A 16,597-nucleotide genomic window follows, 5' to 3' on the forward strand; every position below is an offset into this window, starting at 1 on the left:
AGAAAAACACCCACTCTTTAAAAGGCAGTTAATCTTAATAGCTCCAAATAACCATAGCAAGAAGTCTTGTTACAATTGCTATACCCCTTTCATGTTTATAAAAATTTGATTCCATCTATAAGAAATAAAGAACATCCCTCCCTCTTAGTCTTCAAATTCAAACTAGGACTTTAGCAGTTATTTCAATAATACATAAAACGCATGCCTTTTTCTATTAAGTAGATACATTAAATATTCCTTCTTCCTTGCCCCTATAGCACCTGAGTCGATTCCCTGAGCTGTCAGCCTCTGGCTTCTCCTCAAAGGTAAGTTAATGAACAACTAACTGTGTCAGCCTGCTGCCGTTTCCACCTCGCAAACTATAAGGACCAACGGCCCACAGTGAAGACAATAAAACACAAGCAGGGGATGTGCACCAGCCCCCACAATCTTTCCACTAATAGATGTCCTCTCTACAGAATTCCTTAAAAGTATTTCTGGAAATAATCTAGGTTAGGGTCAAGCAAGTGCAACTAAAGACACCTTTGTCACAGTTTGCAAATGCTTCACACTTTTGTTTGGCACAGGAGAGAGACATGTCTACAGAAACTGTAGTGACAAAACTGTGACATTCAGGATCTAAACCTTATTAGTATTTTTTCCTCTGAGAATGATAAAGAACAAAATTTTTAATTTCTATCATCCCTCTAACCTGAAGTACTGTTCTCTGAGGTAGGAAAAATGCTCTATTTTTATGCAAAGAGGATAGTTATAAGGATGGAAGATACAGTGGTAAGCAGTTTAAAATGGACTACATGACCTCCACCTAGGAGCTTGCAAACCATACCAATAACTGTATCATTTTAGATCACAATAGCTATTTGGGGGACAAGGGAACTAAAACTACCCTTTACTTTTAACACAGCCATTCAAGAGAATTAAAGAGTGGACCAGTTAAAGCGACCATCACAACCATCGCCATAATTCCTCACTCACCCCAAAAGCCAGATACTTCACATGAGCAATCACACATTCCATAATCTTTGTTAATCCTTGAATGCATTCATTTTTCAACCAGTCCCATCGATAATATACTTAATAATACCCTCAAAAAGTAAAAAGAGTAAATGCATTTAAAGAAACGGGCTCTTCATCTTTTGAGAAACTTGCAACATTAGTAGAAAATCAAAACATCAGTGTGTGACCTCTCTGTTATCAAGAAGTCTCTAAGATGGTCAACAGTGGAATTCCGTATGACACTACTCGATGAAGTCTAGTCAGTATTAGTCTAGAGAGCCTATGTTTATGATTAAGTAATAACGACTGAAGCTGGAGCTGCACCGGGCATTTCCTGGGGGTTAATGACCAGCCAGAACAGTTGATAACCCAAAGCAATGCCACAGGCCGGCGACCTCTGCCAGCCATTAAGCCCTAGGAAATGCACTGAACCTCAACCCTTACAGTGATTTTAATACATAAAGAAGGAAAAAGTTTGTTATCAACTTTCTACTGAGCGATACTTCGATTGCTTAGACTTCATAAGTGAAAAGCTGACTATTAAATATGTGCAAACGGAACAACTTTTTGTAGTGTTTTAACTAACAGGGACTTGGAGCTAAGATCTTGTTTGAGAGCCATAATAATCATATAAGCCACATATGGACACTCAAATCTATATTTAACCTAGGAGTTACCTGACAATAATGCAAGAATAATAAAAGCATCAGTATACAGTCTTTTTGGAGCTGATTTATTTTACTCAGGTAAATAAAAGATAATGACTGAAAGATTGCATTCCTTAGAACAAAACAAAACCAATGAAACAAACCCTCTTATCTTTTGTGGTTCTTTACGTCACAATTCTATATTACACTGGTGTCAAGAAACCAGCAGACAGATGCCAGTAGACAAACTGTTTCATTGTTATCCCAAGGCCATGCATGCCTTAATAAACTTTCTTAGGCTTTTAAGTGTTAATTAATCAGGTGCTATTCTAAACTAGGGCATTTCAAGGGTGTTTATTGTATCAGAAGAATGTGAACATTTATTTTTTCTTTCAAAGAAGAAGCAAACCCTAAATTCTCCTCCCCATTCTTAAAACTCTCTAACACAACCTGTCAGAAACGGACTACACACCCGAAGTACAGAAGGCACATAGCCTACAGGTCTTGTGTATTTTAGAGAACTTTGGTGTTTATATTACCACTCACAGCCCCTTTCTCAGTTGGCCTTGAGGCTTGCCCATTAGCTGGTAAACGTTTGAAAGGGTCAGTTTGTCCAGAACTGGAATTTCCACTTTGGAAAAAGCACAGAGGTACCTGACATATGTTCCTGGAGGGCCTGCACTATACCTTCAGACTTGCAAAATTCCTACTTTCTGCTTGATGGCAGGCAGGTCAAAGTTGTAAAACCTTCAGTGGCTATGCCTGCCTGCAGAATAGAGCACAGTGTCTGAAGATCCCTGGTTCCTGACTCCTAGAGAGTGTCCAAAAAATGAATATAACTTTAATAATACTCACGAAAATACTACCCTGGGGAAAATAAGGGAAGAAGCATCTAACATTAGAGGCTCCAATCTCGACCCAGAATTTGGCACTGCTTAGACTTAAATAATGTTAGGGTTGAAATAATTTCTTTGTCTTTGATGAGGACAGTGAAGCCAAGAGAAATGAAGTGATTTGTTCATGCTGACTCAGCTGCTGGGTTAGCACTCTTACTCTCATTACCTACTTCATAGGTATTATCTGCCCTCTAGATGGTGAGCTGCATGGGGCTAGGGTTTCAGTGCCCAGTGCTGGGCACCACAGGCCCATACACTAATTTGTAGCCTGACTGGAATTGCAGATACCACGTTCCCACCTGAATAATAACTTTAACAAGAGACTTTAGTTTATGAAAATTGCACCCCACACGGCCACTTCACATTCGACTACATGTTACAGTATAAACTGGCACTCAACTGCCTGGCTCGCCACTCTCCACCCCTTTTCTTAAAAAAAAAAAAAAAGAAAGAAAGAAAGAAAGAAAAAAAGCTACAGGAAGTGGGATTGGCACGTTTTCTTTTCAATAATTTATAACTGTTTTTCTACCTTCCAAAGTCATGGCGAAAATGTAATAGAGTCTTTTAAGGGATACTTGATTTAAATATGTCTTAAGCAACTGCTTCCTTTACATTTACAGCGTTCTCGCACTCTTTGCCTTATAAAACTCACACATTCAATGAAGAGGGGCTGCAAGAGTGAGCTAATCCTTTTGTTCGGCGAACTTTGAAGTTTTTCGCCTTACTGCACAGAAGTGATTTGTTAGGTAGCATGCCCTCTCTCACATTTTTTAAGGTTAGGTGTAAAGTTTCCCAAAAAGCACCAAGAGAGTTAACTTCTAAGGGTGAAACCAAATCCGATTCAGTACATTGCCTAGTTTTTAAAACTTCCCCCCTGCCCAGAGCTGCATTAGCACAAAAGTTAGTCCCGAAGTGGTACCAAAGAAACATTTCATGCATAGAGTTTGGTTTGGTTACCTGGGTGGGGGAAACAATAGCAGGTGAAACTACTGTGGGAGAATTGGTGCTTCTGTGCCCATTGGCTTCTGGAAGAAGAGGCAGGGGGTCGTGTTTCACGGAAACCACCACCACCGCATCCACAGGCTCCGAGGGGCGGATACAAAGTCTTTTGGGGGAAGAGGGGCCGCAGATTTCCCCCGACCCGAACACGGACTCGTACAGGGCGCGCTTGGGCGCAGCCTCGGATTTCACGTCGGGCCCGACCTGGCTGTCTTTGGGGAGGATGTAAGTGTTCCCCAGCGAGGGCGGCTGGGGGCGGTGGTGGTGGGAGGGATGGGTGGGGGGGTGGTGGGAGTGGTGCCGTGCCGCCCCGTTCAGAGCCTCGGCGTAGCAGCCCTGCGGGGCGGGCGAGCCCAGCTTGGTGCCAATGCCCGCGATGCTGTTGAGCGTGGCGATGGAGACGGCGCCGATACAGTGGTTGGTGTAGGTCTTGGAGAGCTTAGCCGCCTTGGACAGCATCTGCATCCTAGTGCCTAGCAAGTTCTTGCCGATGGCTTTGTTCTCATACCAGGTAACATCGCCCTCGCTGCAGTGGTCCCGGGGCCGCTGGAAGAACGCCTTACAGAGAGGGTTGCGTTTCGACAGGTACTTGACGAAGCTGGCGTAGGGGCAGAACTCGGTGCCCGTCTCATACATGCGGGGCAAGTTCTCCTCGTCGCTGCTCTCGGCGCGCTTCTTGCTCCACGACGACGAGCGCGACTTGTGGTAGGGCCCGAGGGACTTGAAGTAGACGAACTTGCGACCGTCCTCGTCCATGGCCAGCCCAAAAGAGTCCTCCTCCAACTCACGCTGGTTCTCGCGGCCGCGGGTACAGAAGTACATGCACGTCTCGAACCAGACCTTGTTGAGCAGCCCGAAGGGCGTGTTGGTGCTGAAGACGCTGGAGGTGTACAGCTTGCGCAGGTCGGCGCGCGTGATGGCTTGCTTCTGCACCACCGGCCCGGCGCCCTGCTCCTCGAGCTTGCGGATGACCGCGGCCAGCGTCAGGTTGGCGCTGCGCAGCTCGGGATCCTTGGTGAGGTCGAGCGTGCGGCAGTACGGGGGCTCATTGAGGTAGCGGTTGAGGGAGCTGCGGATGCTGATGAGCGACGACTTGCTGTAGAGCTGGCCGCTCTTGGAGCGGGCCTCGGCATAGAAGGAGCGCAGCACGCGGCACAGCGCCCCCTTGTCCATAGTCTCGAAGTCCGGGCTCTGCGCCTTCTCGCTCAGGTACTCCCGGAAGATGCGCACGGCGTAGCGGGTGGCCAGCCGGGTGTTCTCGCTCAGCCGGGCCCGCTCGGGGCGCTGCAGCACGTCGGGGTCCAGCTCGGCGCCGTCCCCGGGCGGCCCGCCGCGGGCCCGGGGCGCCAGCAGTCGCGGCGGCGCCTCGGGCTCCAGCGCTGCGCTCTGGTCCATATTGATCATATGGACCGGCTCGGGCTCCAGCTCCTCCCCGGCCGAGTCCTCGGGCTCCAGGGGCTCGTCCCAGTCCAGCCCCATCTCCTCCTCTTCCTCCTCCTCCTCGTCCTCCTCCAGCCCCCCACCTCCGTCCTCCTCCTCCTCCTCGTCCCCCGTTATCTGCACCTCCTGGATCTCGTCCTCCTCCTCCTCTTCCTCCTCCTCCTCGCCCGCGCTGCAGTAGTGCGGACGGCCGTGGCGGCGGCCGCGGCCCCCAGCGCCACGCTCGCCCTCGCCCCGCTCCCCATTGTTCTCGGCGGCGGCGGCGGCGGCGCTGGCGCTGCCGCCCGCGCTGGTGTTACAGTCCCCGCTGCCAGGCATTCTCGCCATATTGCCGTCTCTCTGCCAGTCCTCGGGCAGGGCGCATGCGCTATATTGGACCGCAGCGCTGAGAGCTTTTGTGTTTAATGACCTTCAGCTACCGGGAGGCAAAGCCGGGCTCTTAAAGGAGCCGCGCTCCAATTGTCATTCCCGAGCGCAGCTCCGGAGGGGCAGCGGCGCGCAGGGGATGGAGGGGAGGAGGGAGGGGGGGACAAGTTAGACGGGAGAGATAGGGTAAAGGACGGAGGCTGACCAGACCTTCTTCCTCCCCCACCCGGCTCCCACTTCTAAGAAAACTTTGAAGGAAAAAAAAAGGAAAGGGAGGGAGAGCTGTCGGTGGGGGCGAAACACTCCCAACTTACCCTCTGGCGGAGAATTGCGCGGGCCCGGGCAGGAGAGAGGGAGGGCCGGCGGGAGGGCGGGATGGTCTCGTTTCTCTAAGTAATGCCCGAGGAGCAGTGCCCCTTCCACTGCCCCCTCATTGCCCCCCGGAGCCGGGGGGTCGGGGCGGCGGCTGCGCCGGGCGGGCCACGGGTGCTGCCGCGGGAAATCCGTGTCTGGGGCCGCCCGGAGCGGAGCGGAGCAGGCAGGTTAATGAGCAGGGTGGAGGAGGCACGGCGAGGCCCCGCACCCTCTCGGCGCCCGCGGCCAGGGCGCAGCGGGCGAGGCTTGGGAGCGGGATGGGGCTGGCGGCGGCGGCGGCTCCCCCACCTACTTGCTGGCGGCGAGGCGCGGGGGCCTGGGGCCAGCCGCGCGGCTCCCAACTCCCTTTCCGACTCTTGGAAAGGAGCGAAACACGCCCCACGTCAGCCTCATCCCTTTCGACTTTTCCAACAGCCACATTTAAGCTGTCATTAAAGACCTGGGGCGCTCCCCGTAGGTCTGGGGCAAGTCCGCGCCGGTCCAGCCAGCCCCGGGAAGGAGCGAGCGAGAGAAGACTGGGAGGGGCCGGTGGGTGGGGAGACGAGGGAAGAGGCGCTCGGGACCCCAGGGGCCCCAGGGACCCTCCCGCACCCGCCCAGGGCGCCGCCCTCCCTGCCGCCGGGCAAAGTGACACAACTCCCTCGGGCGAGGCGCTCCACCAGGCTGGAGCTAAAGTCTCCCTAAGGCCCGTCGGGCAGGCGGAAAAAGCGAACTTGGGTCTCGGCCGACCCTGCCACCGCCACAATTCGGCAATTCGGAGCCGGAGCGCACTCTCACTCAAAGTTTGCCAACCGCCATTCGTTCGCCCTCCGGGCTGCGTTGCCTCAGGCGCGCGGGGGCGGGCACCTCGGAAACTGGAAAAGCAGCCAAAGAGCTCGCCGGGTCCCGCTTTCCCATAGGAGACACTGCCCCACTTCCAGCCAAACGCCCGCCCCCGGCGCGCCCAGGCTCCGGGCGCGTCCTTGCGTCGCCGCCTCCCGCTCTCCCGGCCCAGGGGCAGCGTCCCAGAGTCGCCCGGGACCTCGGCTGTTCTCTTAGGAGGCACAGTCCAGGCCACCTTCGGAGCTCGCGCTGCATCCTAACTTTCACCTCCTCCCGCAGCCCGTGTGTCCCCTGGTGCGCGGGCCAGCTGCGAGTCCCTGGGGTGAGGGGACTCGAGGGAGTAAGGTCCCCAGCAGCGCGGCCCGGTGCCAGGCCGTCCTCGTGGGAGACAGCCTCGCCTGCTCCTCGGGTGCCCTCGAATTTGCCTCCAAGTCCACATTCTCGGCAGTTAGGCTGTGAGAATCTTGTCAACTGCCTGTTCCCCCCTTCCCTGGCCCTCCTGTCTTTCTCTCAAGGGATACATTTTACGCATCAATTAAAACCCATCCATCAATTTGTTTTGTTTTTTGTTTTTTGTTTTTTTTTTTTAAGAAAGAATGAAAGACCAGGTCTCAGGGCCGCGTGGGCTTCTGAGTGGGAGTTGACGATGTCTTTTTCTGCAGCGAACGCTGCTGGTCCTTCGCGTGCCTCCCCGGCCCTGGACGCCACCCGAGCTTTGGGGAAACCGCGCCAGGTGTGAAACAAGTTAGAGCAAGTCCCTGCCTCGCGGGCCGCCTCCGGCTCCTTGGGGAAACACACACACACACACACACACACACACACACACACACACCACGCTCTCATCCGTCCTGCTCTCCGCGGAGAACCGTCCGGGAATCGTCCCCGAGGTGCGGTCCGAGAGGTGGCCGGCTTTGTTCACAATGCACTGCCCTCCCCACCCGCCCTGGACACGTGCAGAAAGGCGTGTTCGTTTCTCCGAGGCTGCGGTGAGAAGCTAAGTTAGTTGCACACTCGGACCCGCACGTAGTGAGCTGGTACACACTAGTCACACACGGCTACTTCCAGAGGGCTGGCCCTTTGTCCTGGGATGCTCCCAGGTTTTCGGGCCGCAGTGCGGAGAACTCAGGTGGGTGCCCGGCAAGTTACCTACCAGGGGCTGATCCCCCGCGGCCCTTGCCATAAGCGCAGGGACCCGGGGGCCGCGCTGGCTCCGGGCTGTGCTCCTGGCTTGGCCGGGGACCCAGGCCCACGCTCCAGCCTGGGAGCGGAGCTCCCCTCCAGGTCTCCCCACCTCTGCGGGCGGCGGGGTCCACCCCCGCTCCCACCAGCTCCCCTCCCTACTGGGCGAGCTGCTTTGAATTGCTTGCAGTTTGCCGGAGGCGGTGTGCTGGGTTGGACGCTCCGGGAAACAAAGCAACCCAAAACAGCTCCCAGTTGACGTCAACTTATTTCCAGAAAAGAAAATAGTTTTGTGCTCCCAGGACAAAATACCCCCCAGGGCAGGTCTCTACTGGCAAAAGTCAGAGGAAAGAAAACCCTAAGCGCAAATAACTTTTTAACGGACTTGGAAAAGCAGCAGTTTTGGGTGCTGCTTGGACAGTTTGCAAACAACGGGCAGGACCCGCGCTTAAATTCGATATGAAAAACGCACCTTGGAAAGTATGCCTTGGCCTGATTATCGGGCAACTGTGGATCTGCTTCGTTGCACCAGCTCCGGAAAGGCTACCAAAATGATCTGCCCGTAGGATACTTCATTAAATACTGGAAAAGAAGACGTCTTTGGGCTACTATCTGTAGGAGTGATGGGAAGAACACCCAGAAAAACAGATATGAACCCTGCTTTCCCTTGACCAAAAAAAAAAAAAAAAAAGAAAGAAAGAAAGAAAAAAAAAGTTGCTTAATTTTTAAAACCCAATAACACAAAATTACAGTGGAGTTCATAAAGTAGTTCAATTCCAAGTTTAATAAATGATCCCTTAAAAACATCCTGTGGTTCCATACAACTCAATTCCAAAATGAAAGAATCAAAAAAGCTTTCTTCTTATTATTTCTGTAGAGGCAATATTGGTTGTCGTTCTGCCTATCAGCCAGCATTCGATTCCTCTACTTGACCTCTCCATATCATGAAGTCCATTGACTACCACCTTGACAATCGAAGCTGCCAGTCACCCCTTTGAAAGGATGCTTTATTTCTTGTGCAGGATACATGACTTCTTTATAATCCCAGCACTATAGGGAACATTTATTGCAATTATTTAACTGTCAGAACTCTTTATGGTATGATGTTTACAACTTTTAACAAGATTCTCCATCTTTTGGTGGTGGGGTGGGGAGGTCTCTTTGTATATTTGTGCTTCTCCACTTCTCAGAATACTTGAAAATAGTTAAACGGTTATTTCAGGATGAAAAACTCCAAATGTTTCCCCCTTGATTCATAACCCAACTACTTCCATTTCAGGCTAACATTTTATGAAAGGTTATACTGTACAGAATCATATTCAGCTCTTCCTCCTTTTTGCTTCCAGTCTTCTGAGTATCATCCCTGTTAATACACTGGATATAGTTGCTTTTTATCTGCCTGTTTCCTCTCTACTAAAGCAACACACACCCTTGTAGTTTCAGTCTGGTGCCTGGGGACATGGTGAGCATTTGTCATTTATATTGAATGAAGAGAATCTGTGTTTGGTTAAATCTTACATTTTGCAGGGAAGTTTTTGTGAAAAATTAAAAATAACACGAATCTGAAGTTCTATATTAAAAACCAGGACAAATAGTAACTACAAGGCAACATTATTGTTTGCAAGTTAAAATGAATTTAATGGCTGCTTTGGATGAATATTCCCTTATCATTAATTCTCTCTCTAGTGGAACATGCTTTAGAAAGTTATTGCAGAAGTAGAGTGAGGGACCCTTTTCTCTCAGCAGAGTTAATGTTGCCTGTTCTGAAGGCAGATCTGGGGAATGGAAGTGTCTCTATTAAGAGAGGTGGGCTGGGGAGGATTTAAATTGTTAAATTTGAGGAATTTTGTGGGCTCTTGAGAGCAGAGGCCAGAAAAAGCATTCAGTTCACAATTTTAAAGACACAAATTAAAAGAGAACGCCATACTCTCTTGATGTAATTACTAAAAGATTCATAAAGGGCTTTCAAGGCTACATATGAATTCAAATTGAAACTATTTTGGTATATCTTGGTTTTGGAGGTTTTTTGTTTTGTTTTGTTTTGTTTTGTTTTGTTTCTTTTGAGACAGGGTCTTATTCTTTTCACCCAGGCTGGAATGCAGTGGCATGATTATGGCTCACTGCAGCCTCAACCTCCTGGGCTCAAGTGATCCTGCCATCTCATCTTCCCAAGTAGCTGGGACTACAGGCCTGCTCTACCAAGCCTTCCTAATTTTTGTATTTTTTGTAGAGATAAGTTTCCCCATGTTGCCCATGCTGATCCTGAGCTCCTGGGCTCAAGTGAGCCACCACTCCTGTCTCAGAGTTTAGCTATTAATTCTGTTGAATTCAACTGAAGATCATCTTGAGTTATGTTTTTTGAACTCAGATGAAGATTGAACCCATGTAATCTAAGTTGACAAAGTGCAAGAAAAGAAAAATAACTCCACAGGAGTAGAAACTATGTCTTATTTATTTCTGTATTTCCAGTTCATTTCCAATTCAGTTTCTTGGTATATTTTAGCAGAGTGACTGGCACATAGTAGATACTCAATAAATATACACACATTTATGTGTGGGGAGAAAGCTAACTTCAACAAAACGTTGTATAGCAGAGTGGTGAAAAACTCTCTCTGAAGCCAGCCTACCTGGGTGTGAATCCTAGTTTGCCTTATTAACCACCCTTTTCTGTGGCTCAGTTCTCTCATTATATTACCTGGGTGATAATGATAACAGTCTCTACCCCTCAGGATTGTTTTGAGAATGAAATAAGTTGATATGCACAAAACACTTAACACATTGTCTGGAACATTCATATACATGTAACCATTACTTCTTATTTATTAAGGCCCTATTGTTTCCCAAGCTTGATAGCAAACAAGAAAACTAAGGCCAGAGAGGAGGAAAAAAAAAAAAAAGTGAAGACATTTTCCCAAGGTCTCCCAGACCTGACCAGGGCAGGCAAGTCTGGTTCCATAGGCCGTGCTTGAACCACTTGACCATACTCAGCCTCTAGGAACCAAAGAGTGAAGAGAGGAAGAGAGACAGAGAGACAGAGGAAAAAGAAAAAAAAAGAAAAGAAAGGAAGGAAAGAATGAAAGAAAGAAAGAGGAAGGAAAGAAAAAGTCTTCAATAATTCAGAAAGAAAGGAAAATAAGGAAGGAAGGAAGGAAGGAAGGAAAGAAAGAAAATAAAGAAAATTCCAGGGAACAATTCAGAAAGAAAAAGCAAGAAAGAAGGAAGGAAAAAGAAAGAAAAAGAAAACATCTTCAAGGGAACAATTCAGAAAGAAATAAAAGAAAGAAGAAAAGAAAGAAAGAGAAGAAAGAGAGAAAGGAAGAAAGAAGAGAAGAGAAGAGAAAAAAGAAAGAATCTTCAAGGGAAAAATTCCCTACCATTAAAATACCCCTGTGTATAATTGGATTTGGGAAACTTGGAAAGGCAGAATAGTACTTTGCCAATGTCTTGGACTGTGACACAACGTATAAATGGACTGAGAAACAGTGTCACCTTTGTCACTTGGCCACCTAAACACTGGTACAATTTTTCTTGGCTATTGGAAGTAGGGATCCATCTGTGTCTGAGAAGAAATGGCAGTGAAGAATTCAGAGACAAAAGGAATGCCCAGAGATTCAACCAGACTAGAAACAGGCGCTTTCTGTTGAAATCCTGGGCTATTGTGAATCTCCTGGGGCAAAGAGGGTATTCCTACTTTTTTCTTCAATGCTTTGTCAAAAAACAGGTCAGAGTAAACTTAATGCAGTAATTGACAGAAATAGAATATTTAGTTCCTAATTGCTACCTGGTAACTACAATTCTAGGTCTTTCCACCTAATAATCACCTACTTGTTTCCTGGGCTATTTGTGAAACAAATAATGTACAAGAGAAATGTAGTTTTCCGTAAGTAAATTGGGTTTTTGTCGAGCATAAAAGTGTACCATCTTTCATCATTATAATATTCTGATCATGAAACTTCACTTGGTTAATAAAGAAGTCAAATGTAAAGGTTGTCAAAGTTAAAAGAAACCTAAAATTCAGAATGATTGTCATTTCTTTATCTTCTAGTTGTATGTCTGTAAAAGGTATGTGGGATTAAATTGGACATTAGTCCTGTTATTAAATAAAATTTTATTTCAATGTCATTGGAATACTAATTATGGTGGAAAAGGAGATAAAGGTATGTGATAATATGTCATGTAACAAATATGTATTATTTAAATAATGGAAGAACTACTTACAATGGTCTCACAATCTAAAATATTCCTGAAACGATTTGCTGTGATTTCAAATAAAGTGGTCTGTTAACTTAGTAAAAGCAAAACAAATAAAAACTTAAACACTTTCTACCCAAATGTTGGTATGAAAATGTTATCCTTATCTTCTTTTAACTGTCAATATAAATTAAAATATCCTTTTACAGGAGAATCGCTTGAACCTGGGAGGCGAAGTTTGCAGTGAGCGATTGCACCACTGCACTCCAGCCTGGGCAACTAGAGTGAAACTCTGTCTCAAAAATAAAAATAAAATAGCCTTTTAAGAATGCAATTATTAGGCAACCTCTTCAAAAGCCATGAAAATGTCCATATTCTTTTTTTTTTTTTTTTTTTTTTTTTTTTTTTTTTTTTTTTGGAGAAGGAGTCTCGCTCTGTCTCCCGGGCTGGAGTGCAGTGGCCGGATCTCAGCTCACTGCAAGCTCCGCCTCCCGGGTTTAAGCCATTCTCCTGCCTCAGCCTCCCGAGTAGCTGGGACTACAGGCACCCGCCACCTCACCCGGCTAGTTTTTTGTATTTTTTAGTAGAGACGGGGTTTCACCGTGTCTGCCAGGATGGTCTCGATCTCCTGACCTCGTGATCCGCCCGTCTCGGCCTCCCAAAGTGCTGGGATTACAGGCTTGAGCCACCGCGCCCGGCCAAAATGTTCATATTCTTTGACCCACAAATTGCTTCTAGAAGTTCATTTTCTTAGGAAATATCCTGTTTTACTTGTATTTTGGTAAAGTTTGGTTTATTGCATCCAGGCCACTTGGACAAATGAATTTTTTGGCATATGTCACAAACTATGCTGTAGAACTACATTTTATAATGTCTTAGAGACCTATCTTTGTTCACAGAAGTTTAGAGAATAAGTATTTGTGGAATGGAGAAGAAAGAAGTTCAATTAGGGTAAAATCATGTCTTATCAATGTTCTATATAGCAATGTCAGTTACCATTTAATGAGTAACGATAATAATAGTGAAAATAAACGTTTAAACGTTCTGTACTCAAAGGGCAAAATGAGATAAATTTTAAAGCTCGTATTTCAATATCTTCATGACACTGAGAAAGTTTAAGGACCAGATTTTTGAGCTCTAGATATCAGAAACTGGTATCTGGGTGTATTGGGGCAATTCACAGGATGTGCGGAGGAGTGGGTATGTACCTGCCCCGTGGCTGTGTTTCTAAATGAACTAAAAAAGAAAAGGAAAAAAAAAATCCCCTTTTAAATACCCAGAAGCACTAACCCACATTTTGAACTAATTGACTTACTTTTTCTTAGGAAAGCTTAATTTAACTGATAGGGGCACATGGGTTTATCTGAATATTTAAAGAAGCCCTGGGATGGGTTTGTTCTATTTCTTTAATTTGATGCTAGAGATCCAGGCTTTGCACCTGATGGAAGGAGACTGCCTTGGAGAGGGGCAGAGAAGCAGCAAACATTGTGACCTGGTCCCTCTCTTCTGTGACCTAAGTTTGCAGAGCCAGGGCATGATTCCTCCCAGGGGAAGCCTCACCATTCTTCATGTTTAGTCTTCCTACAACCTGTCCCTGGATTAGGACACCCTGGGGGTCACATGGTGTCATTACTCCCAATAAAAACAAACTCCCTGACATGGATTGCATCTGTTGTATTACAGTCTTTTCTCGTTATAGCTCATTGCCTTAAACTAAAAAGCACAAAACAAAAATGTGGTTTATCATTCTTTTCTGATTATAAAAGCAGTAAGTGTTCATTGGCAAAGATTTGGGAAGTACAGAAATCTGGAAACATATATGTGTCATATTTCTTTCTTGCTAACGTGTAGTGAATGCTTGCTGTGAGCCTGGGTTTTTACATTAACACTCTCGATTTCTTCTTATGAGTATATGTGAGGGTTGTTTCTATTCCTGATTCACATGTGTAGAAACACAGAGAGCTTCAATAACTTGCCCAACCTCACAGAGTTAGTGAGGCCAGACTGTAGGGCACACACACTTTCTGAACAACTCACCAGACCATGACCTTTGAGTTCTATTTCCACTGCCAGAGACAACCACCCAAATACATTTGGGTGTTATTTCCGTGATTTCAATCACATGCCATTTACCGTTTAAGTACTACATACAGTATTTGAAACTCTGTAATTCAAATTACGTAATCAGTGGATTTTTGGCAAACTCTGCCAAGCACCTGCTAAGAGACAGGAAGGAAAGAAGGCTCTCTCCAGGAGCTCCCTGACTCCAGGGAGGGGCAAATTTTCAATAAGCCCAAAATGGTCAATAGTGTTTCTTCTGTCAATAGCATTTCTCCTGTCTTTCTCATGGTTATCTTAGTGCAGTCTGCCATAGAAAACACACAAACTTATTCTCTATCCACCTCTGAGAAGTTAGTTGAACTGTCAGAGTTTGAGGATGAATTCCTCAAGCTTTTCTTGCTATTTATATGGTGTTACTTACAGAATACAGCTTTTAAGTGGATGGCCACTGAAATGTTCAGGAAAGTGTTTGCTGTGGCTACTGTTCCCAGTTCAGTGACACTTTGGATATGGTAAGTGCTTTTTAGACCTCAGTACCATGCTTTAGTGGTCAACATGCTTTCTAAATTCACTTTTAACTTTGCTTTCCTAGAATTGCTAGTTTTTAGATTTACAGCCTGAGATATATTAACTTTAGAGTACATCAGAATTAGCTGAATTACCTGGAGAACTTGCTTAAAATATGCAGATTCATGGGTGCCAACTTCAGAGATTCTGATTTAGTAGCTCTTGAGTGTGTCCCAGGAATGTATATTTTTAACACACAGCTCAAACAATTCTAATACTAATGTGACCACACTTTGAGAAACACTGCCTCAAAGCTCATATATTAAGCAATAAAATAGTTTCCTCTCTAGCAATCATTCTGGGGCGGTGAATTCACTTGAAAATTGAATGCAAGTTGTGAAACCTCTTCAGAAGATGCACACACACACATACACACACCAATTTTGCCTACCATTTCAGCAGGGATTGGAGTCAAGCCTGCTTTCTTGAAGCTCTGCAGCTACCTGGTCTCCAATACCACTTTAATATATATCCTCCCCTGGTCAAAACATCATCGTGGCTCCTTTCTTACTTTAGTTTCAAGTCCAAACTCCCCACAGTCTTGCCACAGTCTAATTTCCTGACATTCTCTGTTTCATCTCCCTGATATGAGTCCAGCTCTCTGCTGGGGAAGACTCCAGAGAGTTCTGGAGAGCTCAGACACCGGGAGGACAATTGGCTGGGAGTCCCCAGGGCAGTGATCATGGAACTTGCGTGTGTTTCCAAATCACCCGGAAGGTTTGTTGAAGCAGGGTGCCTACATTTCTCAAAAGAAGACATACAAATGGCAAACAGGCACATGAAAATGTGCTCAACATCATTGATCATCAGAGAAATGCAAATCAAAACTACAATGAGATATCATCTCACCCCAGTTAAAATGGCTTACATCCAAAAGACAGGCAATAACAAATGCTGGCGAGGATATGGAGAAGAGGGAACGCTTGTACGCTGTTGGTGGGAATGTAAATTAGTACAACCACTATGGAGAATAGTTTGGAGGTTCCTCAAAAAGCTAAAAATAGAGCTTCCATACAATCCAGCAATCCCACTGCTGGATATATACCAAAAAGATAGGAAATCAGTATATAGATGAGATATCTGCACTCCCATGTTTATTGCAGCACTGTTGACAATAGCTAAGATTTGGAAGCAACCTAAGTGTCCATCAACAAATGAATAGATAAAGAAAATGTGGCTTGTATACACAATGGAGTACTATTCAGCCATAGAAAAGAATGAGATCGGCCAGGCACAGTGGCTCAAGCCTGTAAGCCCAGCACTTTGAGAGGCTAAAGCTGGCAGATCACGAGGTCAAGAGATTGAGACCATCCTGGCCAACATGGTGAAACCCCGTCTCTACTAAAAATACAAAAAATTAGCTGGGCGTGGTGGCACGCACCTGTAGTCCCACTACTCAGGAGGCTGAGGCAGGAGGATCGCTTGAATCTGGGAGGCGGAGGTTGCAGTGAGCTGAGATGGCACCACTGCACTCAAGCCTGGGTGACAGAGCAAGACTCCGTCTCAAAAAAAAAAAAAAGCAAAAAAAGAAAAAGAAAAGAAAAGAATAAGATCCTGTCATCTGCACCAACCTGGATGGAACTGGGGGTCATTATGTTAACTGAAAGAAACCAAGCACAGAAAGATAAATATCCCATGTTCTTACTGGAGATAGAGAGGAGAAGGATGGTTACCAGAGACTGGGAAGGGTAGTGGGGTGGTTGGGGGAGTGGTAGGAGGATTAATGGGTACAACAAAATTAGAAAGAATGAATAAGACCTGCTATTTGATAGCACAACAGGGGGACTATAGTCAATAATAATTTAACTGTAAATTTTAAAATAACTAAAAGAGTATAATTGGATTGTTTGTAACACAAAGGACAAATGCTTGAGGGGATGGATACCCCATTCTCCATGATGTGATTATTATGCATTGCATGCCTTACCAAAATAGCTCATGTGCCCCCAAAATACACACACCTACTATGTACGCACAAAAAAGAAAATAAGAAAAGAAGAGAAAAGAGAAGAAATAGAGTGCTGGGTTCACCCTCAGAGTGTCTGATTCAGCCAGTCT

The 16,597-nt window shown here is 46.2% G+C and overlaps 1 protein-coding gene across 4 annotated transcripts in view; it reads right to left on the reverse strand.

The window, feature by feature from the left end:
• KCTD1 (potassium channel tetramerization domain containing 1) overlaps window positions 1-16,597 on the reverse strand; it is a 199,906-nt gene that overhangs the window by 87,467 nt on the left and 95,842 nt on the right. The window contains exon 1 of one of the 4 annotated variants that reach the window (XM_030926133.1): window positions 7,692-7,807. The exons of 1 other annotated variant lie outside the window; for it this stretch is intronic. In XM_030926133.1, the coding sequence (XP_030781993.1) occupies window positions 7,692-7,721 (30 nt within the window). In that variant the 5' untranslated portion in view covers window positions 7,722-7,807. 2 more of the 4 variants (XM_030926135.1, XM_030926132.1) reach the window with 2 other exon arrangements.

This window comes from Rhinopithecus roxellana, chromosome 21 (assembly GCF_007565055.1).
Source record: "Rhinopithecus roxellana isolate Shanxi Qingling chromosome 21, ASM756505v1, whole genome shotgun sequence".
Lineage (NCBI taxonomy): Eukaryota > Metazoa > Chordata > Mammalia > Primates > Cercopithecidae > Rhinopithecus > Rhinopithecus roxellana.